General features: G+C 44.0%; 4 protein-coding genes and 8 non-coding genes across 14 annotated transcripts in view; 2 read left to right on the top strand and 10 right to left on the bottom strand.

The window, feature by feature from the left end:
- The window catches only part of lcmt2 (leucine carboxyl methyltransferase 2), a 13,252-nt gene extending 5,639 nt beyond the window's left edge, over positions 1–7,613 (top strand). Inside the window, exons 3-15 of the mRNA XM_061287740.1 lie at positions 1,749–1,830; positions 1,926–2,109; positions 2,172–2,328; positions 2,406–2,595; positions 3,040–3,147; positions 3,316–3,403; positions 3,472–3,690; positions 3,767–3,997; positions 4,073–4,170; positions 4,595–4,782; positions 4,918–5,053; positions 5,125–5,296; positions 6,423–7,613. Coding sequence (XP_061143724.1) covers positions 1,749–1,830; positions 1,926–2,109; positions 2,172–2,328; positions 2,406–2,595; positions 3,040–3,147; positions 3,316–3,403; positions 3,472–3,690; positions 3,767–3,997; positions 4,073–4,170; positions 4,595–4,782; positions 4,918–5,053; positions 5,125–5,295 — 1,852 coding nt within the window. The 3' untranslated portion in view covers position 5,296; positions 6,423–7,613. The remainder of the gene's footprint in view (positions 1–1,748; positions 1,831–1,925; positions 2,110–2,171; positions 2,329–2,405; positions 2,596–3,039; positions 3,148–3,315; positions 3,404–3,471; positions 3,691–3,766; positions 3,998–4,072; positions 4,171–4,594; positions 4,783–4,917; positions 5,054–5,124; positions 5,297–6,422) is intronic.
- Positions 18–90, bottom strand: trnar-acg (transfer RNA arginine (anticodon ACG)). Its single transcript has one exon. It is a non-coding gene; the product is annotated as a tRNA-Arg (tRNA).
- On the bottom strand, positions 171–243 carry trnar-acg (transfer RNA arginine (anticodon ACG)). The gene has a single exon. It is a non-coding gene; the product is annotated as a tRNA-Arg (tRNA).
- On the bottom strand, positions 324–396 carry trnar-acg (transfer RNA arginine (anticodon ACG)). Its single transcript has one exon. It is a non-coding gene; the product is annotated as a tRNA-Arg (tRNA).
- Positions 629–701, bottom strand: trnar-acg (transfer RNA arginine (anticodon ACG)). Its single transcript has one exon. It is a non-coding gene; the product is annotated as a tRNA-Arg (tRNA).
- trnar-acg (transfer RNA arginine (anticodon ACG)) lies at positions 935–1,007 on the bottom strand. Its single transcript has one exon. It is a non-coding gene; the product is annotated as a tRNA-Arg (tRNA).
- Positions 1,241–1,313, bottom strand: trnar-acg (transfer RNA arginine (anticodon ACG)). Its single transcript has one exon. It is a non-coding gene; the product is annotated as a tRNA-Arg (tRNA).
- trnar-acg (transfer RNA arginine (anticodon ACG)) lies at positions 1,394–1,466 on the bottom strand. The gene has a single exon. It is a non-coding gene; the product is annotated as a tRNA-Arg (tRNA).
- trnar-acg (transfer RNA arginine (anticodon ACG)) lies at positions 1,547–1,619 on the bottom strand. Its single transcript has one exon. It is a non-coding gene; the product is annotated as a tRNA-Arg (tRNA).
- On the bottom strand, positions 5,415–7,188 carry crygs2 (crystallin, gamma S2). The gene is made up of 4 exons (XM_061286347.1): positions 7,151–7,188; positions 6,853–6,970; positions 6,413–6,694; positions 5,415–6,088 (listed from the first exon to the last, which is right to left on the bottom strand). The coding sequence occupies exons 1-4, from the start codon at positions 7,186–7,188 to the stop codon at positions 5,774–5,776; spliced, it is 753 nt and encodes a 250-aa protein (XP_061142331.1). The 3' UTR covers positions 5,415–5,773.
- tbccd1 (TBCC domain containing 1) lies at positions 7,373–12,679 on the bottom strand. Of its 3 annotated transcripts, none has more exons than XM_061287743.1 (9): positions 12,559–12,679; positions 11,121–11,185; positions 10,784–11,050; positions 10,486–10,644; positions 10,190–10,306; positions 9,873–10,122; positions 9,605–9,791; positions 8,999–9,514; positions 7,373–8,409 (listed from the first exon to the last, which is right to left on the bottom strand). In XM_061287743.1, the coding sequence occupies exons 2-9, from the start codon at positions 11,181–11,183 to the stop codon at positions 8,196–8,198; spliced, it is 1,773 nt and encodes a 590-aa protein (XP_061143727.1). In that variant the 5' UTR covers positions 11,184–11,185; positions 12,559–12,679; the 3' UTR covers positions 7,373–8,195. The 3 variants fall into 3 exon arrangements, with proteins under 3 accessions (XP_061143727.1, XP_061143725.1, XP_061143726.1); XM_061287741.1 differs by lacking the exon at positions 12,559–12,679 and adding an exon at positions 11,933–12,126; XM_061287742.1 differs by lacking the exon at positions 12,559–12,679 and adding an exon at positions 11,800–11,939.
- A 54-nt stretch (positions 12,680–12,733) lies between these two features.
- On the top strand, positions 12,734–16,343 carry dnajb11 (DnaJ heat shock protein family (Hsp40) member B11). The gene is made up of 10 exons (XM_061287748.1): positions 12,734–12,928; positions 13,234–13,390; positions 13,944–14,041; positions 14,365–14,497; positions 14,660–14,802; positions 14,882–14,964; positions 15,162–15,219; positions 15,306–15,417; positions 15,496–15,655; positions 15,777–16,343. The coding sequence occupies exons 1-10, from the start codon at positions 12,855–12,857 to the stop codon at positions 15,839–15,841; spliced, it is 1,083 nt and encodes a 360-aa protein (XP_061143732.1). The 5' UTR covers positions 12,734–12,854; the 3' UTR covers positions 15,842–16,343.
- The last annotated feature ends 2,864 nt before the right edge of the window (positions 16,344–19,207 follow it).

Consider the following 19,207-nt stretch of genomic DNA (forward strand, 5'->3'; position numbering starts at 1 on the left):
ATTTAAAACATTGGAATTGAGCTAGCCAGGAGTTGAACCTAGAATCTTCTGATCCGTAGTCAGACACGTTATCCATTGCGCCACTAGCCCCTCACGATATTCAGATAGGCCAACCCCATCCGCACGGTCAACTTGCATAAAATATGCAAGAGAATTTCAATAAGCAGAATCGAGCTAGCCAGGAGTCGAACCTAGAATCTTCTGATCCGTAGTCAGATGCGTTATCCATTGCGCCACTAGCCCCTCACGATTTCCGGACCGGCCAACCCTATCCGCGTGATCAACTTGCATAAAATATGCAAGAGAATTTCAAAAAGTAGAATCGAGCTAGCCAGGAGTCGAACCTAGAATCTTCTGATCCGTAGTCAGACGCGTTATCCATTGCGCCACTAGCCCCTCACGATGTCAGGACAGGCCAACCCCATCCGCACGATCAACTTGCATAAAATATGCAAGAGAGTTTCAAAAAGTAGAATCGAGCTAGCCAGGAGTCGAACTTAAATCTTCTGATCCATAATCAAACGCGTTATCCATTGCGCCACTAGCCCCTCACAATGTTCAGACAGGCCAACCCCATCCTCACGATCAACTTGCATAAAATGTGCAAGAGGATTTAGAAAAGTGGAATTGAGCTAGCCAGGAGTCGAACCTAGAATCTTCTGATCCGTAGTCAGACGCGTTATCCATTGCGCCACCAGCCCCTCACGATGTCCAGACAGGCCAACCCCATCCGCACGATCAACTTGCATAAGATATGCAAGAGAATTTCAAAAAGTAGAATCGAGCTAGCCAGGAGTCAAACCTAGAATCTTCTGATCCGTAATCAGACACGTTATCCATTGCGCCACTAGCCCCTCGCGGTGATCAGACAGGCCAACCCCATCCGCACGATCACCTTGCATAAAATATGCAAGAGAATTTCAAAAAGTAGAATCGAGCTAGCCAGGAGTCGAACCTAGAATCTTCTGATCCGTAGTCAGACGCGTTATCCATTGCGCCACTAGCCCCACACGATCTTCAGACAGACCAACCCCATCCTCACGATCAACTTGCATAAAATATGCAAGAGTATTTCAAAAAGTGGAATCGAGCTAGCCAGGAGTCGGACCTATCATCTTCTGATCCGTAGCCAGACGCGTTATCCATTGCGCCACTAGCCCTAAACGATGTTCAAACCGGCCAACCCCATCGGAGTGATCAACTTGCATAAAATATGCAAGAGAATTTCAAAAAGTAGAATTGAGCTAGCCAGGAGTCGAACCTAGAATCTTCTGATCCGTAGTCAGACGCGTTATCCATTGCGCCACTAGCCCCACACGATGTTCAGACCGGCCAACCCCATCCGCCTGATCAACTTGCATAAAATATGCAAGAGAATTTCAAAACTTAGAATAGAGCTAGCCAGGAGTCGAACCTAGAATCTTCTGATCCGTAGTCAGATGCGTTATCCATTGCGCCACTAGCCCCTCGCGATGTTCAGACCGGCCAACCCCATCCGCGTGATCACCTTGCATAAAATATGCAAGAGAATTTCAAAAAGTAGAATCGAGCTAGCCAGGAGTCGAACCTAGAGTCTTCTGATCCGTAGTCAGACGCGTTATCCATTGCGCCACTAGCCCCACTTATTGTCCACAGAGGCCAGCCCCATCTGCAGGATTAACTTGCATAAAATGCGCTAAGGATTTCAAAATGTGAATGAAAATGAAGATGACGGTAAAACATACAATACTGTGTTAAATATGATGTAGGGGTTACTATGTGCGCTGGAGGGCAGTGGACCACTGTGTGCGGACCTTCCTGCAAGTCACACAACATTGTGCCAAGAGACAAGCAAGTTAACATTTACCGAAATCCATCTTGTTGTTTTTTTTATTTTCTTATTATCATCCCCATGTAATAACAACTTCTAATTTTCTGTCCTGTAGATTTTGTCTTTGGGCGCCGGCTTCGACTCGCTATATTTCCGCCTGTACGGAGACGCGGCACTCAACAAGGCAGTCGTGTTTGAAGTAGATTTCCCAGACGTGACTCGGCGTAAGGCGGCTCTGATCCAGTCCAATGTGTCGTTGTCGCAAATGTTGGACTCCCACCATGTACTTTCTTTGACAGGTGAAATCCTGCATTGATGCATTATACATTTGCTACATAGCTGATCATAAATGTGTCTGTAGGGCCTTTGTACGTGTCGAGCAGTCAGTACGTTCTGCTAGGGGTGGATGTGAGACATGATTCCCATGTAGAAGAAACTCTGGTAAAGGCGGGACTGGACCCGACTGCTCCTACTCTGATTCTTTCCGAAGTGGTGCTCACCTACATGGAAACACAACGGTGGATATCCCAAAGCTTGGTCTTGTGCTTTTAAGAGGTCGCGGCAATCGTAATTGATGAAAATGATGTTCCTTCAGGTCCGATGACATCATTAGTTGGGCGGCGCGGCTCTTGCCCCAGTCTCTTTTTGTGATGTACGAGCAGATCCATCCCCAAGATCCATTTGGTCGCATCATGCAGGAGCATTTCCTGAAACTGAATTCCACTCTGCACGCGCTTCGACAATATCCCGACACTGACGCACAAAAGCAGAGATTTCTTGACAAGGCTAGTATTTGGACATTTACACCTAATTTCCCTGCCATCCTTTTCGACTATTATTAAACAATATTACGGTTATATGCTGACTTACAAGTTTTTTTGTCCAAGCTTTTAACTTAGTGGAATAAATATCATCCAAACACAAGTATAATTGTTACATTTAGGTCAAATAAAAGCAGAGTTAAAAAAAAAAAGAAATGAAAACAACTGTCTTGGAAATGTGTAAATATGAACGCATACAACATGGCGGAGCAATCGTGACGGTCTGCTGCGAAGCTAATTGTCGCTAAATGTCTTCACGTAAGATTATTTTTAATACGCCAGTTTCCAACACATCCTTTGCTAGGTGCTGCTGCTTTGGTTAGCGATAGAGTACAAATGAGTTCATTCCGATTTATTTACAACATTGATTCAATGAGTGTGTGTGATTGCTTTTTTTGTTGTATTCAGGGATGGGAGCAGTGTGTGTGTTTGGATATGAACGAGTTCTTCCTCAGGCTAATTCCAGATGATGAGAGACACCGAGTGGAAAGTTTGGAACCTTTTGATGAGTACGAGGTTAGTTAAGACGAAAGACCGATTTATGGGTTCTGTGGGTCATACTGTACCAGAAATCTTTGGTTGACAATAATACTATTGTGCGCATGAGTGGTATGTCAAATCAATACACTTGCTACTCGTAACCTCGAAATGTCATAACTCGGACCCATCTCTAATATTGGTCAGGAATGGCACCAGAAATGCTCGCACTACTTCATCCTCACTGCATCTCGAGGTTCTCTCACAGCGCAGTCTCTGCTAGTCCATCCTGCAGGTGCGCATTGCTGTTCTCACCTGTTTTGTCTTAAACCTGTATGGGATTACTTTTGCTCTGTCCTTCAGTGCTATTCCAGTGTCCATCTTGGAGCGCCACTGACCTCACTGTGAAAATGGAACCAGTTTGCGTGGAGGGTTTCGGGATGGCCTCAACATTGTTGATTGGAGGACACATCCTGCTCACCGGAGGCTCCTGCAGGACCGGCCGAGGGGCTCAGAGTCAAATCCTGCACCGGGGCCCTGAAGGATGGAAATCCTTCCATGTCAAACCATCAACCCATTCGAGTGAGTTAATCTGAATTTGGAGCAATTTCAATCATCATAGCATCAAACAAAACTTTTTCTTTTTGCTTTCTGTCAGGCGTTCGCCTCTACCATAGTGTTACTTCTATTTCTGGGAGAGTCGCTGTAATGTACGGAGGGCGCGCTTCTCCCGTCAACCCGATCGGAGGCCTTGTCAAAGTCAACTTCCAATATGAAAGTTCACCAGGTACTGAGGATGGACTTGAAGTCCATGAGGAGCAGATGACGTGTACAGGTGCTCATCCACCGCCTAGATGGAGACACTCTGCCACCCTAGTCTCTCATAAAGGTAAACCTCAGCAGCAGTTGTTGTGTTTTCCTTTCTAAATGATATAAAAAAAAAACATCTTTTGTTTTTCTGTAGGGAAAAACTTCTTGTTTATCTTTGGTGGAAAAAATGAGTCCGCAACAGTTTTGGGTGATGGCTATTTCCTGAATCTGGATCAGCAACATTGGACTGAGGTTGTGATTGTTCTCTATTTACTGTTAAACATAATTGTAAGGAAGAGATTATGCAGATTTACTACGGCCGACGAGGTTTTCTTTGACCGCACCTTGAGTGTCTGCCGTGGGGAGATTTGAGAAATCTGACCAAGTTATTGGTCTTATATTATTATGTTTCATCCATTCTGTGTCCATGGTGGCCTGAAATGCGATTGCCATGGCCGCCGGGAATTTAACGTACAACAGAAGTCAAGGTAGCAGGGCAGAGGATCTTGAATACCGTCTCGCACTACTGCTTTGTGAAGTTACTCCTTCCTTGCATGAAATAAACCGGAAGACCGGACGATTGGTGTTTTCCTGACTTTATGACAGAAATGTAAAAAAAATGAATTTCGAAGAGTAAAACATTTGCTGTGCTTAATGTCCATACCTTTTTTTCCAGGTGGCAGTAGAAGGTGCTGCACCAGAGGCCCGGCATTCCCATTCAGCATGCTCCTACCAGGGAGGGCTGGTCCTGTTCGGAGGGCACGGAAAAAGGGGAGAGCCGCTCGGGGACATAGTGGTGATGAAGCCAAATGAGAGAGGCTTCTGCTGGGAGACGATAGATGTTCAGCCCCCTCCTTGTCCCAGGTCATTTCTTCTCACTGTTATATGAAAATAATGAAAGTACATGCTTGCTTGGGGTTACTACACACCCATTCAACTGAGGTGACAATAATGTAATATTTAAATATTCCAAGTTAACTGTACTGTACTGTATTGTAGATATTCGCATGGTGCCCATGTGATTGGCGATCGCCTGATTGTGGTGGGCGGAGTCTGGCTGCATTCAGACAGCGTGCCAGGAGCGGCCGTGATCGACCTTTCCAGGCGCTGCAGCACCGAATTCCGTCTGCTCACGGTCAGTAAAAGTACTTTGATTTCCCCGTGCGGATTTGTCGGGAATTCCATTGGTGCTTCTCCCGTCTTTAGTCATCAGTGCCTCGGCCTCTCATGTTGCACTCCTTCTGCTCTGAGTTGGTGGTCCAAAAAGAAGCTCAGCTGATCCTGATTGGTGGAGGAGGGAACTGTTTCTCCTTTGGGACACATTTTAACCCTCAACTTGTCAGCGTGGACCTCGGCCCGGCACTGATGGGAACTTAAGGTGCTCCGATGTGACTGAGCAAGAGTTTGTCACCTAATCTGAATGTTTACAAAACTGACAACAACAAAAATCTAGTTTCTCCTTCAAGCCAGAGTTAAGCTTTAAAAGTAGGGTTTCAAATGAGGGGTTTAAGACAGGTATGGTTTCAAGCCAGGGTTAGATTTTCAAGTTAGCATTTCAAATTGTAGTTTCAAGCCATGGTTAAGGTTTGAAGGCAGGTTTAAGGTTGTTAAAGTAAGGTTTCAGATTGGGGGGGTGACATGAGGTTGTGTTTTGGTGGGTTAGGGTTTTGAAGGATGTACAGTACACCAAATTATTGTTTGCAAAAGTACAGATAAAACTGCAAAATTCGACACATCTTTGTCTGCTTTCTTGACAGGCTTTTATTTTGTTGACCCCAGTTCACAATTTTCTCATTTCCTGTCAGGGATTATAATGTAGCATGATTGCCTCGGGCACAGAGGGGTGAGTGGCAACTCATTCAGTGAGGCGCCTGTAGGATTGGATTGCAGCACTGGCCGCGCCCCAGTCGCCGGGCTTGCGGTACTCGCCCTTCTCCAGGAAGTACTGGCGGCCGCGGTAGTTGGGGTGCTCGTAGAACACCCACCAGCCGTCAAAGACCTTGCACGAGTTCACCTCCCTCCAGCGGAACTTCTCCAGAAGCGAGGGGCAGTCCTCTGTGGCCTCAAAAGCCTTGCCCCCAAAGTCGGCCTTCTCGTACAGCTGCATCTTGTAGCCACCCCCGCTGGTCTGGAACGATGAGAGGAAAGGACTCAGAAGGATAACGCAAAACTGGGATCTGACATGATTTGTGGAGGCTTCGATTGGTTGTTTGCCTGGAGATACAAAATTGATCCTATATGGCCCTTGTCAAAGTAGATTGATTTTTTGGGGGGGATGGGTTGACTGGTAGTGACCCTGAAGGTAGCTGCAGGGGTTGGGTTAGCTGGACAACAGAAATCACATGTTCTGCTCTAATACAGGGACAGTTGGGTTAGCTGGACACTAAAAAAGGGGACAGTTATTTGTCTAAAGGTGCAGATCCCTAACGTACAAAGTATTGTACTTTGTTAATTACATTCAAGTGAATGAGGGTACAACACTCACAAAGTGGACCATCTTGCAGGAGCTGAGGCGGTCGTTGAGACCCATCCAGCGCTGGTACTCGGGGTACTCGCCTCGGATCAGGACGTATTGGTAACCCAGGTAGTTTGGCCGCTCGTACACCACCCAAGCGCCGCTCTCCACGCGGATGGAGTTGCAGCGACTCAAGTAGGTGTGGAAGTCGGAGCAGTCGCCGTCACACTCGTACCGGTGACCCTGGAAGTTCTTGTCCTCGTAGAAGACGATCTGCGGGACGGGACAGTATGTAAGACAGAATTCAATCTTTAATGGAAATGGATCCCATGCCAGTTATGGCATGACATCTTTAAAACCAGCTGACTTGGTGATTTGCCGCCTCCAGTCAAGAATGACGTTTGGATTTGGAGGAATTAAATCCCAAGGCGCAGTTGGAAAACTCGACGGAAACGCCCAAGGTCTTTGCCTCAACTCACCCTGCCCATGTTGGAGTAGTGCAGCCTCTGTGATGCGAAAGTGGCGGCAATGGTTGGTGTTTGCCCTGAGGTCTCGATGTTGCACTCAAACCTCGAGCTCTCCCTTTTATAGCCAGTCCTGCCGCATTGGGGAGCGCCAACAGTGGGAGGCAAACAGAGGAACAATCGCTTTGTCATGAAAATGAGATCCAAAAATTGAGTCAGTGATTCCAGCACTATTCAGATTTTCCAGAAAAGCGAGGAAGGATTACGGTATAAAGAATGCCGGGCATGGTAAGCGTCCAATGACCCCACTTACCCACCAACCGCATCCAGCGCCTGCCCTCCCAACACCATATCGCACGTGCCAGCTGGGTTGCCCCCACCTGGCAAGGGAGGAGCTGCCAACTCAGGACTTATTTCTGCCTTGTGGATGCATCCAGTTACTGTCGTAACATCATTTATTTGCTCAATATATTTGATAAATCATTCAAATTGGTGTGTATTATTACAAATTTGAAAATAGCACAAGACTCATACATAGAAGTGAACATCTTTATTGTTATTTTTCTTTTTTATGACAATATAATAGATGTTTGAAAGCACAGAAGAGTGTGACAGCAGCATTCATTCATTATTTTACCTCCAATGAATTTTTTTATTCATTTTTTTATTATTTTTTTGAATGCATTACTATGTACAGAGGAAGCTAACCTTGAGATTGAAGGTATGAAGTGCAAACAATGTCTTTAGAATGAATAAAATAACAAAAATATAACATACATTATAATTCCAGTGACTAATAGAAAAATATACTTTGAATCACACGTGGTTGCTTGGCACATGAGTAAATCAACACTGATGTTGATAACAGTCAACATTAGGATCTGCAAAGGCCCCTTTATGAACCATTTTCCCAATTATTGAAAACGTATGACAAGCCGAACAAACTACATGAGCACTTAATTTCAGTTGTGAAGTACAAATTTCCATGAATACATTTGCAAAAGAGTATCAATTAAAGCAAGGGTGGGAAACTGTTTTGCTCGTGAAGCTGCCAACGTGGCTCCATGCGTCCCTACATATTGTTTTCATTTTTTTTATATTCTGAGCATCTATGGATTCAATTGTGGTGCTCTGTGCTCTATTCAGTGCTAGTTTCATAATTACATAACAAATCAAAATTGCTACATTTACTGTATTTCCCTTAATTAGTTTGAAGGCAGAACACAGCATGTAGTCTACATCAGTGACCATCCATTCAAAACAAAAATGGGGCCTTGGTCCCTTCATATTTATGCTGTGAATGTCCAGGACAACTTCTTCATCTGAAATATATACAACTAACCTGTGAGGAAAACAGTTCAACAAGCCATCGGCGACTGTGCCACTGCTCCTCCTGTCTTTGAATACATGTCGTTGTTCGCCGACCTGTCGTCCACTGGGGCACCGTTGGGGACCTGCAGCAAGGACGCGGGGTTCGGGATCAGGCTGTCCAATTCCCGCCTGTGTCCCGACTCCAGGAGCCACTCGTGGAACTTTGCTTCCACCAGGTCCTGGAACTTGCACTTCTGCTCCCTACAGAAAGAATATATATATATATATATATATACACACACACACACACACACATTTTTTTTAGGCTGATGGCAATTTTTGGCAGGAAAAATACAGATTAACAGACAATTATTTAAAAAACAATATCTTAAAATAACATTTTGACTGTGTGGCGCAATGCATTTAATTAATGAAGGACATTAATCCTTGTCATATGTGTTACACTGACCAGTCCCTCGAGCAACAGTGACACACAACTGCAACCTTTCACATTGTTATTGACCTATTGGCTTCAATTCTCCATTGAACCACTACAGTCATGAAATGGAAAAATACAGCTACCGTACAGTCGGTGTATGACAATTGGTTTGGGATTTCCTGTACAAAATGGAGCAATTACAACTTTGCAATAGGTGCACAAAAGGCAACCTACTCATGGTTGGTGCCGTTTTTCGGTCTTCCATTGAAAAACTACTTTCATGCAAACTTACAACACAATTCTTAGACTTCTGTTTTGGGGTCATTTCTTTTAGCAATTAGCTTGCCATTTTGAATCAATAATGAATAGGACTTAAATGAATTGTTCCATGTTGAGATCAAAGCCACTCACTTGTTTAGCTGGGCCTCCATGACAGTTTTCTGCCATGTTTGTACCCTCTTCTGCTTGTCATCGAGCGCTGCCTGATAGCGGGGTGCCAACCCCCCCGGCACCTCGCACGTGTCCCCTTCCATGTGGAAAGGCACCACCATCATGTGGAACTCCTCTGGGGGCAGGAGACGGTAGCATGCCGGGTCTGGGTTGGTGAAGGGCTTTACGGGGTCAGTCCCCAGAAGCAGGGGCTGGTCCCACACGTTGGGGACCACCGCCAGCCCTACGATGGCCATGTGGTCCTCCAGGGAGGGGTAGAAAGTGTGGAAGGGGCCCAGGGTGATGTCAGCGTTGCCGGGCAGGAGCAGAGGACGCGTGGGCGTCAAGGTGTGGAGCGTGCAGCAGGAGGACGCCCCGACAATTATCTTGCCCGCCGCGCACACTACGCGCACATTCTGGCAGCAGTGCACATGCACGCTTGTCTCCACTGGACCCAGAACCACTGTGCAATCTCTGCACTTGTCCACAATAACCGACCTGGCATATAAATCAATCAATCAAATCACATCCAGATTGAACAAGACTGCATATTTACACGCTCCAAAAAATTTGGAATTATCTGCTGACCTGAGAGGCGAGAGGAGGTAGATGTAAGCGTCGGTGCATCGGTGGATCTTAATGTTGGCTCCTGTCATCTTGTCAGAAGTCTTGGCCAGGGTCTGCTTACAGACCCGAGACATGAGCACCATCTTGCTACCTGCTGGGGCCATGTGAGTGTTTCGGGATATCTTGGCACGCTTCATAGCTCCCTCCACTAGACACAACAGGAAAGATGAGATAAAGTAAGGGAATGCTTGAAGGAGGGAGATGTATGTAGAATTTTTTTTTCGGGTACCTTGTTGGGCCCAGGCTAGCTGCTTCCCGGAGCGCAGGCAGGATGTTTTCCCGAATGGATTGAGGGTGAGGTTATGTTGAAGACAGGAGATAAGTTGGTGCAAAGGGAAGGAATGGCTGAGTGCGCAGTAGCCCGCGTGCACCTGGAGCGGACCTTTACTCAGTAACTTATGGACGGGTTGGACAGTCCTGTCCGACTGCACCCAGCCTTCCAGGAGCAGGCCCAGGCTGCGCACAGCCTCCAGGGAGATCTGGGAGCGGACAGGGTCAGTCGTGGCTAACGTCCTGTGAGCTAACATGAGAGGATGGTCCACACACCTGACAGTCACGCAAGGCCATACCGGACTCGGACAGCTGGTTCGGCTCCACCAGCAGCTCCAGGAGCTCCGCCAGGTGGCTCCGCACAAAGGACAGGTGGGCCTGGTCATCCCAGTTCTACTGAACAAACACAACACATACAACAGGTGATCTTGACCACCTGTTGATATTGTGTGCTTGATCTGAGCGGAGGTCTCGGCCATCCCAAAACCCCTCAATTAAAGTAGTAACAGCGATACAAGACTTGTTTATTATAGTTCAGCATTTTTTATTCTGTTAAAGAACATGAGGTTGACCTTGTTTTGCGAACCGGCCTTGGCCTCGCGTTCCGATGGAGCCGGAGAGCGTGTGCGGTGGCTGGGCCACTCCTCGCCAATGAGTGATTTACGTAGAGACACGCCATTCAGCTGTTGGATGTGGAGGAAGAGGAGAAACTGCAGCGTGTCCACGGACCTCTGGGGAATAAAAATGGCATCAAATCTGTCATCGTGCCAACCTGTGTACGCTGATGTGTGCCTAGCAAGTGACAGCAGGAGCTGGAGTTATGGTTCAGCGAGAGTGTTACGTTGCGGCAGACAGCGCTCAACTTTTTACCTCATTCCTCTGCTGGTCAAGCTCACTTTTGCTTGAACACTGGGAAAGGCACTCTGCCCATTCCAGTCGGTCACCAGGCGACTGGCTGGTAAAGAGGTCAAAGGTCTCAAAGTAGAGCCACGCTAGATCTTCTGCAAGCTGCAGCTTCCCACATGCAATGTGCCTCCACATGTGCCAGGTCAAGGAGGGGAAGCAGCCATTGCGGGTTCGCACGTAGGTAGCCATCTTGCGAAGGTAGTGAAGGCCAAGTTTGGAGGAGGGGGCCACCTGTAATCAGGGCTCACATCTGAGTTATTTTGTAACAGTACACTGGACAATGCATTTGATTTACACTCACCTGAAGGGCACCGAGGAGGAAGGGCTCCATACGTGGCCATATGCTTACACTGTCCGGATCCATGCCTGAGGACATACAGTATTGAATCAGTTTGATTTGACACTGTCAGAGAGGCTCTATCACCTTCAATGTGTACCAAATATTTTGGTCTTATAAGATGACAAAATGATGCAAAGAGTAGTACTTAACCGCGCAGCAGCATAATACATTGTCAGGAGGCACAAGATAAGATCATTTAACGCATATTTATGGACGTGTTTTTCATATATCTATTGCAATTATGATTTGTACTTGTTTGGCATAGATTAATGGCAGAGTCGGAAATGATGCTTTAAAACGTGATAAATACACAAACACAAATAATGTAAATTAATTCATTGAATAATGAATCTAAATGAGTTTACGTATGCACATCTACGTTCCTACAGTTTAAGATAAATCAAATTCCAAACTTTTTAATCCCATCAAATTGTTTAGTCTGCTCAGTCCCGACTAAAACCACATTCACATTTTTTTTTAAATTTCTATTTATTTTGAGCAATCATGCAGGCTTTTAAAAGACCGATGTAAGAAATGTTAACTACTACTGGCACTTTATGCGCCATAACAGCCAGACTGCTGCCACCTTCACCGTTGTAGCACAAGTAAACCAAGCACGGTTAAAACAAACGCTTCAAACCCGAGAGCGTTGTCTGAGGAGACGAGGGACGCGTTTAACTCTCAAAACAACACATTAGTTGCCCAAGCGAGGCTTTCCCATCGCGGTAAACTTGTGTGAAGAGTTAAGCTAAGCGAAGCTAACAAACGCAAACCTCCACTATTTGTCGATGGCCAAACCCCGGCCTCGTCAACTGCTCCGAATCATTTGCGTATTGGATTAGAGGTCCATCAGCAGCTTGCTCGGAAGTTTGATGCAAGATTTTGGGGAGTAGGGGTGCAATGGTTCCAGTGCCTTCACATAGTGTTGGCTCGTGAGTGAAAAATTCGTTCATAAGAACGAATCTTTTCAGTGAACGAGAGTGAACGAATCACTTCCTACAGTGATTCGTTCTTTTTTTTTTCAGTTCATAAGACTTCAACCAGTAGGTGTCGGTAATGCCCATTGAAGCCGGTGCCACCTCGCCGTAAAACGTGATTGAACTGATTCTAAAGATTCAGTTCACCTAAAAGAACTGGAATGCACATCACTACCTTCACACTATACATACCTGCTGCGCATGCGTCATTAGTTAGCTCAAAGTAGCCAAACAATGTTTAGCATTTTATTTGAAACAGTCAAAACAAAACAAAAAATAGAAACAGTTTTATATGTCTCCAAACAATCAGTTACCAATCCGAGACTCTGCTTCAGGGGCGGATTGACCCCAAAATAATGTAAACGAGTCAAACCGATTCCCTTGAAAATGAATATGGTATGGAATGTAATTTCATCACTCGCCATCTTTTTACAGTCAGTGCAGGGGTGTCGGTTGTTTACTTTAACTTTAACCAGAGCTGCGTGAATCGGTTCCCCATAGTAAACAACCCAGTAACGCGTTAGCTTCTCTTTATCGTGACAGCTATCTTTTTAAATGTGGGCGGGGATTCAACCGGGTTGCCGGTAGGCGGGACTTCCTTGACAAGCCGGAAAAGGCTTTCCTGTGACAGTCCGCTGGATCCAACCTTCAATTGAAACCGGCTCTTCTTTTTTTTTTTAAAGGATTTTGTGAAATATTTATATTTAGAGGGTTATATATGGCGACCAAAGGGATGAACCTGTTCACTGTGTGCTGTTTGATTTTCTGGGTTATCACTGCAGTGTTTGCCGGGTAAGTAAGCGGTTTTGTACCGGAACAGTCGGTCAGGCAGCATCGCCAGCTGGTACACATGTTCCACTGTGATTGGTTCAACCAGTGGTGCGAAGAAGCGGCCAAACTACTCTTGTTTTTACATAGTTTTCTTTGTGTTGGTGTGATTGTGGCATTAAATGGAGCAAACTAGTATTTAAAATCAGGAAAAACACGCACTTGTCAAAGTAGACAATTTATTGGCCCTTTGATACCAACGAAAGGACTATTGTGATGTAGTGTGCACGTTTCACGTTGTTTTGAAGCTTATTTTTTTTCACGTACAGGCGAGATTTTTACAAAATTCTTGGTGTAAGCAAGAGTGCATCAATCAGGGACATCAAGAAAGCCTACAGAAAGCTAGCTCTCCAGTTACACCCTGACAGGAACCAAGACGACCCCAAAGCTCAGGATAAATTCGCCGACTTGGGCGCAGCCTACGAGGTATGAGACATTTTTTTCCTGATAAGCATCAGAAGTGATTTCGCAAATGTAACATCAAGGTTTTGTCGTGAAACGTCACCCGGAAACGCTCGGGACACGACTTTATACGCTTGGCCGGTCGGTTGCCGTTGGAAACACTAGGCTCGTCGTGATTGGTCAATTCTAGCGTGTGGCTGTATCTGATTGGCTGACACGAAATTACCTAAATAAAGATTGTTTCATATAAGACTGCAGGTGCTTCCTTACAATATTTGGATTGCACTGCTTTAATTGTCCTAACATGCATTTAAAAAAATCTTTTTCCGAGTTTTTTTAATGTTTATAAGGTTGTTATCAACAGAACCGCTTGCAACAACAATAGGTACACCTGCGTTATAATATAATGGCATCCAATAAATGAGGTCCATTACAACCTCTACCGTCACAAAGATATTAATGGTCAATTTTGGTGGACAATATCTGATTTGGATTAATTTAACAATATCTTTACATGGTTCTGCTTTGAATTTCTGAATGTCTGAAATTAATGACTGGCACTCTGTTTCCTTTTTAGGTTCTATCAGATGAAGAGAAAAGAAAACAGTATGACGCATATGGAGAAGATGGACTTAAAGAGGGCCACCATAGTTCACACAATGATATCTTCTCCAGGTTGGTCCTGTTTAGTTAAATGGAAGACAATAGTTAGATTCTTAATTACATTGAAATCCACATTAATTCGAACATCCTAACATCTTTAATTGTGAACTTAAAATGGCCAACATACCAGGGGCACAAAAATTTTCATAGGAGTTATTCTAATATGTTAACAAGCAATAAAAGAGCTTTTTGACAAAAGTATGACAACATGACACTGTTTTTTATCATCAAAGCGGAAAGAAAGAGACCCTTGGTTGACCTTATTTTTCCTGAAAAATGGAGTGACTACCTGGCGAGATACTACAGCATTGAGTTACAATTGTTCTCTCCTGTAGTTTCTTTGGCGACTTTGGTTTCATGTTTGGAGGCAATCGACAGCAGCAGGACCGAAACATCCCCAGAGGAAATGACATCGTGCTTGACTTGGAGGTCACACTTGAAGAGGTCTACTCTGGGAACTTTGTAGAAGTGAGTCGAAGGTTCCATGTTGATTTGGCATGTTTTTACCATGCAAGTTATGAAGGTGTTCTTTGTCTTCCAGGGAAACCTTTGACTACAGCAGTTGCATTTATAAAAATTAAAAAAAAGAAACTTTTACTTCTTATTAAAACTGTGTTTCTTTGTGGCCAGGTTGTGCGTAACAAGCCAGTAGCCAAAGAGGCACCCGGCAAGAGGAAGTGCAACTGTCGACCAGAGATGAGGACCACACAGCTCGGCCCAGGCCGCTTCCAGATGACGCAAGAGATGGTGTGCGATGAATGTCCCAACGTCAAGTGAGTCTCTCCTTATTCAAATTTTTTTGGACGTACTCTCAACTGAACCTTTTTTGTGACATTTGCTTGATTGCACCAGGCTGGTGAATGAGGAGCGAACACTGGAGGTCGAAATTGAACAAGGGGTGAGAGATGAGATGGAGTATCCCTTCATTGGGGAAGGTAAGCTTCAGGACCATCAATATCGCACTTGACGATACAGAAGAAGGCATCTCCTCATGTTGTGATTCTTGTTTTTTTGTATTTAAAAAGCATAAAAAAATAGACTGTGTTCTGGATACAAAGAAAACTGTGTATTCAAGCAGTGAGGGAAATTGACTTGAATTCTTAACTGATCAAAAACGATGTATCTTACTCAGGGGAGCCTCACATTGACGGAGAACCCGGAGATCTACGTTTCCGCATCAAAGTGTTAAAGTACGATCAACTTTAGAGATTAGGTTGACATTCCGGTCACAGGATGCGCAAGAACTCAGCATTAAGAGGGCGTTTGTCTTTTGTAGACATCGTGTGTTCGAGCGCAGGGGTGATGACCTGTATACCAACGTCACCATCTCCCTGGTGGAAGCGCTGGTTGGCTTTGAGATGGACATTGTTCATTTGGACGGACACAAGGTACCTGTTTTCTTTCACGCTCACCGTCTTTTTAAGGTGCCATCTAAGCGCTGCACACGTGTCCATCCTGTCCGTTAGGTGCACATCGAGCGGGACAAGGTAACCAAGCCTGGCGCCAGGGTGTGGAAAAAAGGCGAGGGCCTGCCCAACTTCGACAACATCAATAATCGTGGGTCCCTCATCATCACCTTTGACGTGGAGTTCCCTCAGACACAGCTGAATGAAAAGCAGATAAAGGGTGAGTCGGATTTAAGTGACTACCAATGCTGTTGGTTCAGGGCCACTGTGGTATAAATGGCACCGTGGGGGCTGCTCTAATACGTTTGTATTAAATTTAAATGACTTCAATTGTTTTGCAGAGATTCGTAAGGTGTTGAAGCAAGGCTCCATACAGAAGGTGTACAATGGACTACAAGGCTACTAGCATGAGATACTTCATGCTGCTTGGACTGACGTTAATATGAGAAACTGCAACAACCACAGCAGCAGCAGGACAAGTGCGACCTGCACCACTTTCCTGGTCACAGTCTATTTATGTTAGTTTGGGTTTCCCAACTCAGGATGTCTCCAATTTGTTTTTACATTTCGACATTCTTTTTCGTGCCCTCTTTTTTTTTTTTTAAATTATAACCACACTGTCAGGTTTACACGAACAGTAAAAGAAGTGGGTGCAGTGGTCAGATGGTTTTGTAATAAATTGAGCAAGTCCAGTGGCATTGTAGACATTCATACAAATTGACAATATGATTGCAGCTAGCGGGGGTTTGAATTGTTTGTCACTTAAGATGTCAAAGGCTCTTCTTTTACATGATGGTTTATTCCAGCCACAGATTTGGTTCGCTGCTGAGAAGACAGCACTCTTGACATGTGAACAACATAGGAAATAGACAGTCGAGTGCTGTAAATACAGTTGTTTAATTGGTCAAGTGATGTGTTGCACTTACTACAATGCCTCTTTTTACTTCAGTGACAAAATACCACTTGAATTAAGAAACTTTCCAATGGTTTAATATAAACATTTTTTTTTCTTCTTTTGTGTTTTACAAAAGTGCAACGCTGACTCCAACTGTGAATTAACTCGGTTTTTGTTTTCATTTTGGTTTTAAAACGGAGTGGGGTTTGCTGATTTTGGGGGGGGCGGGGGGAAGTATGAATAAAAATTTCTACCGGTTGTGATGAAAATGGCATTATCTGAGTTCACCAGTGGGCGGCGATAGAGTTACACATGAATAGTCGAATGAGTTTTTACACTTAGATTTCGAATGTATTTGCATACCCAGTTGATTCATTGCATTATAAATACAGGACTAATTAAATGCCACACAAACCTACAGTGCTAGAAAACACTGGTTAAAGGCTTAAGTTTAAACAAATTATATATTACAGTACAATATTTAAAAGTATGTAGTTAGCTCTCGAAGTACCGCCATCATGACGAACATTTAATTACAGTAATACAAATAGTACAAATTACAGTGGTAGACCAAAGTGTTTATTAAAAATAAAACGAGTTTTAATTAAAAAAAAAAAATGCCTTAAATATGCCTTTCAGATACTCGCATTCTCAGCTATGAGAAGCTCAGTCTCAAACTCAAGGCCCTTGGGTCAAATGCGGCCCATGAAATAAATGTTAGAATAAGTCAAAAGCATGCATTGAACAACTAAACTACATTTCCCCAAATGCTTTCTGCCGATCATGTGGCCCTCAAAGTGAAATCATCCTGCCATAGCTTTTTGGTATGTGTAGCTACCTCAGTGATGTTTCCAACAAATTGAATTGGGAAATGCCAATAATCAACCCAAAATGTCTATAAAGTGCAAAATTGATATAGATATAAAAAAACATTTGCAAGAAAAAGGGGAAGGTGAACACATGAAAAATAATATTTTTGTGATAAGGTGGGGTTGGCTGTATTGGGGATTAAGATATCACGAAAGCTTCAACGTTTTTCTCAGCGGGTGGGTTGGCAGGACCAAAAAAAAAGATGTCATAACTAGTATTTGATAATTATCCATCCATTATCTGAACCGCTTATCCTTATGTAGCCTTACAGAATGATATTTTAGTAGACAGATGATCATATCTTTACAACATGAGTACTTTTTTTAGTGTTTGCACAGTAGTTAACTTATTTTTACACTTGTATGACAGGAATGATTATGTATTTTTTATTATTAAATGTTTATTTAAACAACACATTTATCCCCCAGAATGGGAATAAAGGTTTTAATGACTCACACTTGTCAGAGTCAGCAGTTGTATTGTCATATGTGAACCACCCTTTGTCATATTATTTGTCACTGTGGTTCTTTATCTGTAGGCCACCATGCGCGCACACACATACAAATAGAAGTTAAAACAGATAGTCATTCATTAGCATTGTGTTGCATGCAGATGTGCACATCAGTCGGGAGGCAATAAATTATCAGGGGTTGGTGTGGCCCGCCCATGCAGACAGACCCCCAGCAATCGTGTGTGTGTATCTGTGTGTGTATGTGAGTAATGAACTCCCACAGAGATAACAGGGATGTGGTGCAGGGAGTTGTCTCTTCAAACATTTCACATACTTGAACTTTTTTGTCATCCTCCTGCCACACACTTTGTTCAAGTGTGTTATTAGTAGACTCATGGTCAACTATAGAATAAGAGAAACTGCTCAATCTTGGCTTTTTCATTGCAAACCACAGAAACTCCACGGCTTTATTACTTTGATTTTTATTTACAGTAAAAGCCAGTTGTATAAAAAAAAGGAATAAGTTGTTCAATGAATAAATAGAAACCCGAAAAGTATGGCGGACAGATCAACCTTGCGTGCAGACATGAAATGATCCTTTTTAACTAGGTTGTTTCCAGGTAAACTTTTGATTTTTACCTCAGCTTCATTTTCCCTTTCCATTATTTGTGGAGTACCAAAGTTTGCATGACTCCAACTGGTGAGAACCTCGAGTCAGCAAGGAAGGAAAAGTGTGTGCTATGTGTATTTATGACCTTCTTTATGGGATGTGCATGGTTCTAATTAAGATCAATAACTTGTCCAAACCACTTGTAATTACCAGTTGCAGACCACACGAGGGCAGCATTACACTTACATGTCCTGCCTGAATCTCCTATGAGCCAATGTGCGTGTTTGTGTGCGTGTGCGCGTGCGTAAATGAGTGCACTTTTCCAGTTGTTGATGCAGATAAGTAGTGGGATCACACTTGACCCTGAGTGTAATAACTGCTAAGCGTAGCTGCAGGCTTAAGTGAGGCACAAGCAAAGTGACGGCTAAGTGGGCAATCCGTGCGCGTGTGCGCATGCGCGCGCGCATGTGATTGTTTGGACCTGATCCAATAGTGACTGGCTGTCACACAAAGAGCAATCCACAACAACATTGTCTCACAACACATCATAACTCTAAAACCAGCTGCTGTCTTTTTCCGAATGATTTGTTTTAGGGGAAAAAAATGTAAATTATGCAGAGCTAATATTTTGAAATACGTGCTTTTATTTATATGGACAAGTCTGATTATACAAGTGTAGCAAGCAAGGCCAATGACGTGGTTGCAGTATTGCCAACTTATTAACCTTAATCTTTACGATATCCACTTACCTTGCATTTTATTGAACCGAGACAACATGGTTTTCTTCAATACAGTACAAAATAATATACAACAAAGCTGAGGTTAGCATATGAGCTTGGCCCTCAGCAAGTGTTCCAGTTTCTCATGGGGCCACTTTGAAAATCTATCCATCCCTTTTGAAAACTACTTATCCTGGTCGGGGCTCAGAGTAAGTGGACGCTATCCT

The sequence above is a fragment of the Syngnathus typhle genome, linkage group LG9 (genome assembly GCF_033458585.1).
Source record: "Syngnathus typhle isolate RoL2023-S1 ecotype Sweden linkage group LG9, RoL_Styp_1.0, whole genome shotgun sequence".
Lineage (NCBI taxonomy): Eukaryota > Metazoa > Chordata > Actinopteri > Syngnathiformes > Syngnathidae > Syngnathus > Syngnathus typhle.